The following is a 6,140-nucleotide window of genomic DNA, read 5'->3' on the forward strand; positions in this document are numbered from 1 at the left end:
TGGAAAGAAAAAGAACATCTAATTCAAACTATAAGTCTATGGATATAGAAACTGAGGCACACAGCACTCTACCAATGAAAACCATTCTCCCCAAAGGTAACCAGTATTCTGATTATTAACACCACAGATTATTTTGCCTGTTTTTGAGGTTCTTGTATATGGAAGCATATAATATATATTCTTTTTTGTCTGGAAAAAAAGAAACTAAGGCACACACTTAGGTTTGATGCAGAACCAGGGCTAGAACTCAAGGGTTGAACCCCTACCTAGTTCATGGTTCTTCCTACAGCAGGATGAGAGCTTCTCTGGAACCTTGAGGTACCCTCCTGAGATGATTTGGCTAACATGTTTGCATTCAACACTAAACTTAGTTTATTCACTCAAGAGCTAAATACAGCTCTTGGCCTGGCAATTTAATGATCTTTCATGATCCTAAATGCTATTTGGGATTTAGGAAATTATGATCCTAATTATGATCAGTTCTCTGGGTAAAGAGCAATTTGCTCATTTAACATTTTTACAGTTTGGAAGGCAGATTCATGGAGACAATGTACAATGCTTTTTGGGACCATCTGAAAGAGCAGCTATTGAGTACTCCCCCTGACTTCACTTGTGCTCTTGAACTTTTAAAAGAAGTTAAGGAGGTGAGTAACCAACCTCCCATTTGTGGATGTTAAGTTCCTGGGCATACCAAATCTTTGGATTGCTGATGGCTATCAATATCCTAAATTGCGTACTGCCTCTCTGAACATGGTTCATTACTTAAATAGACCATCTAGAGAAGCTTTTTTTTTTTTTTTTTGCATGATATGAAGCTTGAAGGTTGCCATCTTGCTATAATGGCACAGTATGTCATTCAATTAAAAAGATTTTCACTGAACCCTCACTATGTTTTGTTTTTCAGAAACATATATGTGAATAAAAGAGCTCTTGCCCACAAGGAACTTATACTTTTGAGTCAAAAGGCTATTTCAAGTGACCCTTAATGGTTCCTTTGCTTATTTTATCTTTGACCTTTGAAGTAAAATAATCTAAAAATGTCTTTATTCCTTTTTTTTATTATGTTATGTTAATCATCATACATTACATCATTAGTTTTTGATGTAGTGTTCCATGATTCATTGTTTGCATATAACACCCAGTGCTCCATGCAGTACGTGCTCTCTTTAATACCCATCACCAGGCTAACCCATCCCCCCACCCCCTCCCCTCTAGAACCCTCAGTTTGTTTCTCAGAGTCCATAGTCTCTCATGGTTCGTCTCCCCCTCCGATTTCCCCCCCTTCATTTTTCCCTTCCTGCTATCTTCTTTTTTTTTTTTTAACATCTCAGGAAACAAACTGAGGGTTGCTAAAAATGTCTTTATTCCTTATTAAGAGTGCTTCAATCATCTTGTGGTGGTGTGTATTTTATATATTTTATATCCTGCACTTATTTTTATCACACTCTTATTTTTATTCATATTTTAATATCCTTATGATCAGGATATTATATGGCACTACTGTTATTACTGATACCAGTGAAGCCTTGAACTATAATTGGCCCCTAAACAGAAAGAAATAATATTCTTCTATAAGAAATTTAGAGACCTATTTTCAAGACTTCCAAAAGACATAGGCTAGGATGTCTTTGTTTTAAGAAGGTTGTTCATTGGAGAGTGTTTGGGTTTCTAAACAATTTGGCTCCATTGATTTTCTTTTCTGGGCAGATCTTGTTATCACTGCTATTACCACACTAGAACCGCCTAAGAAATGAGATTGAAGAAGCTCTGGATCTCCTTAAGCAGGAAGCAGAACATGGGGCCCTGGATGTCCCTCATCTCTCTAACTACATTCTCAATTTGATGACCCTGCTATGTGCACCAGTCCGTGATGAAGCAGTGCAGAAACTAGAAAGCATGACAGATCCTGTGCAGTTACTAAAGTAAGAAACTAAATGTACTGTCCCTGAAATCTGCCTTAGACAACTATGCCAGAAAACTCTGGCCCCGATACTGTGTTAAAGCTCCTGCCTTATCTAGCTCTTCTATCCTGAAGAATTGACTAATACCTTTTATTTTCCTCCCTAAACTACTGGCTTTTATTTTCCAAGGATAGTCTCCCAAGGCCTTTTTGGTGATCTTTAGATCATTTGTACCCCTTATAAAAAATGATGCTAAGACAGAGTACAATAAGTCTTTCTTCTAGAGATTTCAAATAGCCCTTTCTCAGATGTTTTCCTATGTATCCTAACTTACACCCCATGAGGGGACAAAAATGAAGATTATCCCTGTTTCACAGCTAGGAGAATCAAGGCCCAGAAAGGTAAACTGATATGCCCAATGAGTTAGAAATTCAATCACCATCATTCCAACTCCTCACAGATAGTTGTTAGGTCATTTTCCTTCCACTGAATACTCTTTCTGAGAAGATAGTGGCTATGTTGGAAAGAGTTCTAGATTGGTAACTAAAAGGACAGAAGACATCCTTACCTCTGACAACAACTCACTCTGTGGCCTTGAGTCCCTAACTCCAGTGTTTTTATTTGTAAATTAAAGTTGAATTGTTGTTTTTAAGGCCCACTGTAATTCTAAAATGCTGTGATTTTAAGACTCCTTGCTTGAGTTCCACCCCTCCACACTAGATTTCCTTTCACAGTGTAAATATTTTATTTCTCCTTATGACAGGGGTAACTTCCATGTTCTGGGACTGATGAAAATGGACATGGTGAACTATACTACCCAGAGCCTTCGACCCTACCTGCAGGAACATTCTGTCCAGTATGAACAAGCTAAATTCCAGGAACTCCTTGACAAGCAGCCCGGTATGTTTAAAATTTAAGTGCAGGAGAGGGAGATTCGACCTTGGGTTTGCCTTCTTACAACGACAAAATATTTTCTAATTTTTGAATAAAAGTTTATTTTCTGGGTAAAGGGTAGGGAAAAATATTTCTATAAGACAGAAGGTCCTACAAAATAATATTGATTGACCAAGAGTATATCTTAAAACTTTAGCCTTTAACCCTCATATATTCCCTTTTATGTCATAGTTCTCCTTGATTGCACCACAAAATGGCTAACCAAAGCAGCAACAGACCTCACTACGCGATCTCCAAGTTCTCTTGGCTTTCCCAGCTCTTCCAGCTTGGCCAGTTCACCTCCAAATTGGGCAGCTAACAACTCAGAGCTCCCCAATCCCACAATGGTGCTATACCAGGGTTACCTGAACCTTCTTCTCTGGGATCCTGACAATGACAAGTTCCCTGAGGTAGGAATGTGTGTTAGAGCATTGCCCTTTTGTTTTGTATTTAACATCTCTACTAGAACCCTCCTCTCCTGACCCAGTCTTCCCTGTTTCAAAAGACTCTGCTGATGGACAGAATCCGGCTACAGGAGATGGAGTCCCAGTTGCACCAGTTAACCATCCTGGCCTCAGTCTTGCTAGTAGCCAGAAGTTTCTCTGGTAATGTTTTATTCAGCTCACCTGAATTTGTGGATAAACTGAAATGCATAACCAACGCCCTGACAGAGGAATTTAACTCTGGGTAAGCTTCATAGACAGATCTTTTTTAGAGTTGAAAATAATATGTGGTTTGGGGGACATAGGCAGATAATATAATTATTGCTTATTTGTCATCACAAACCATAAAAAAGACCTTGGGAACCACCTGCAAAGATTGTTGGTGTCTTGATAAATTATATTGAGGCTTGGGATAGAGAAAAATTAAACTTGTTCCCAAGAGGAGAGTGTGGAGGCTAGTTTGCTACAAAGGATTCATTCTTGTGTTTTCTAAAAATGAGTCATATATTTGAATGGGTGACACTGGATTTGAGTATGTATATCCAGAAGTTTATCAGTTGATCATTAATACTGATTGATCATCACTGCATGTCGGGCACCACAACCAAAATAAAAAGAGGAATTAGAAGTTTAGGTCTCTTAACATATTTATAATTTAACTGGTGAAATAGGAAAAACACAACTCTGGAAAATCCCCAAGAAAATCTTAAAACAAGATTTAATAAAATTTATGGAACTAAAGAATATGAGTGGGTCCATTGATACCCTTGTCCAATTTATCTTGTTGTTTTTTTTTTTTTGAAGTCTAAGTCTAAGTCTATATGTATGAATTTGTTGTCACCTTGAGGGTAACAATGAAGGTTTTTAATCTGTACATGGGGTACTGCTGTCTACTAGTGGTGGGAGCTTGGAGTGGACTGGTCTTCTGTTAGGGGCTCTCTGGGCTTTGACCCTATGCCAGGGCTATTCTGCTTTCTGTCCATTACCTAGGCCTCAAGAGACTATGGTGAGTGTGAGTGAACAAGTGTCCCGGGAAATCCATCAAGGACTCAAAGATATGGACCTTACTGTCCTGAGTGCTGAAAACACAGCATCTCTTATAGGCCAACTCCAGAATATCGCCAAGAAGGAGAACTGTGTTCATAACATCATTGGTAAGAGTCCCATAGTAGTGTTAAGGAGGGGTGTCAAGAATGTGGAGGATGAGGAGGTAGACTCAACCTTGGAAGCGAGTTACTGAACCATTTATAAATGGAAAAGCATGATCATTGGGAAAGTCTTTTGGCTTTAGTTTTTTCATCTATAATATGCAGGGTTGAAATAGATCTCTTTCAGTTTGAAGAGTGAATGCATAGTTTTAAGGTGGACCTGCTGTTAAGGTATGTAACTTGCAGGTGTGAAGTACTGTCCCCTCAACCTTACAAAGTCATCTCCAGTAATTTTCTAGCTATAGTCCAAGATCTATGACGGGAAACCCTTTGCTTTAAAAGTTACTGCGTGGGCTTCTACTCCCCTCCAAGGAATTGATACTGACAGGTTGTAAGACATATTCCATGCTGGAAAGGAAGCAGTGAACTTGGCCAGCTTGCTTCTAACTTTTGCATCTTAACAGTTTGATTTGGATGTGTGGGCAGTGGTTGCAATGTATGCCCTTTTAATTTCAGATACAATATCTGGGATCCTCTTGTTAGGTCAGTACATGCCAGGAGCTCACTTAAAACCACACAGTCTTATGAACAGCCAGAAATTTGCTAGCTCAACATCTTTTGATCATGCATTGTTTTTGTGAACTTGGTAGCATTTCTCCTCCAAAATGAAGCAGACAAATCTCATTTATACAGTTTATCCAGATGAATGGGTAGGTCAGTGAATATCTTAGTTAACTTTGGTGAGCAGAGAGTACAAGGGCATTGTGAATTTCTTCTGAAATCTCTTAGATCTTTCCCTTTTCCTTGTTTTTCCTTGCGCACAGATCAGCGAATCCGTTTGTTTCTCAAATGTTGTTTGGTTCATGGCATGCAGGAGTCTCTGCGAGACTTCCCTGGAGGCCTTAGTCTCATCAAAGGGGAATTGACAGAACTAGGCTGGAAGTTTTTCAATTTGATGCATCACAATCAGCAGGTATTTAACCCCTACTATGCTGAAATCCTAAAAAATATCATCCCTCCAGCTCAGGCACAAGAAAAAGAAGTGGAGTCTGTCTGATAATGCTGGACCCCATATATGGCAACAGGGACCCAAGAGAGAGGGTTCAGCATGTTCCTGGGATGACATCACCTGTGGCCAGCAGAGTAGCTAGTCCTCTTCCTCACTACAGCCAGGACACAGAGATGCAGGATTCAAAAAAGTAACACCAACTGGTTCAACCTCCTTTATTAATAAACTTCCAAGCTGCAAGAAAACATCGGTTCCTTCTGTGTTGCAACTGAATCCAGGTTCTGTGTCCTTATCTTCTAACTATCTGAGAGTCAGTGGACCCTCAGTTTTCCTTTCACTGACTGATCATTCTTCAGTATGCTGGTGGTTGAGCAAATATCAGGGCATCAGGTACTGACATTTTCTATGATAGAAAATAATTTCCTTGAGGGCTATGAAAACTCTTTGTGGAATGGAATTATCCAGAGTATGAATATAAAGGCTCTGGAAGTCAGAAATTTACTGAGCTACAGATCAAGAAAGGACATGGAACCCCATTTCCAGTGTCAAATTTCCCTATAATTTTAAAGGATGCAGCAATAGTAAGAGCTCCCCCCCCTTCCTGTTTTGGTGTGTGGCAGAAGCAGTATGAAAACCGGGGCCTGGATGATAGTTGATATTGTCTGCTAACAAGCATTCAGTTGAGGACAGTTTTCAGCCTCCACAG

General features: G+C 39.4%; 1 protein-coding gene across 1 annotated transcript; it reads left to right on the forward strand.

Annotated features, from left to right (window-relative positions):
• The first annotated feature begins 548 nt into the window (after nt 1–548).
• On the forward strand, nt 549–5,936 carry LOC102747530 (T-complex protein 11-like X-linked protein 2). The gene is made up of 7 exons (XM_031018546.2): nt 549–644; nt 1,738–1,922; nt 2,665–2,801; nt 3,027–3,244; nt 3,340–3,521; nt 4,268–4,431; nt 5,250–5,936. The coding sequence occupies exons 1-7, from the start codon at nt 549–551 to the stop codon at nt 5,480–5,482; spliced, it is 1,215 nt and encodes a 404-aa protein (XP_030874406.1). The 3' UTR covers nt 5,483–5,936.
• The last annotated feature ends 204 nt before the right edge of the window (nt 5,937–6,140 follow it).

The sequence above is a fragment of the Leptonychotes weddellii genome, chromosome X, assembly GCF_054177405.1.
Source record: "Leptonychotes weddellii isolate Sample4059 chromosome X, ASM5417740v2, whole genome shotgun sequence".
Taxonomy (NCBI): domain Eukaryota; kingdom Metazoa; phylum Chordata; class Mammalia; order Carnivora; family Phocidae; genus Leptonychotes; species Leptonychotes weddellii.

What these genes read in the sequence shown, in the direction of transcription:
- LOC102747530 (XM_031018546.2), top strand. Translation starts at nt 549, where the DNA reads ATGTACAATGCTTTTTGGGACCATCTGAAAGAGCAGCTATTGAGTACT. An exon ending in TTTTAAAAGAAGTTAAGGAG is followed by an intron (nt 645 to 1,737) that starts GTGAGTAACCAA and finishes TTACCACACTAG; the next exon opens with AACCGCCTAAGAAATGAGAT. An exon ending in CTGTGTTCATAACATCATTG is followed by an intron (nt 4,432 to 5,249) that starts GTAAGAGTCCCA and finishes CCTTGCGCACAG; the next exon opens with ATCAGCGAATCCGTTTGTTT.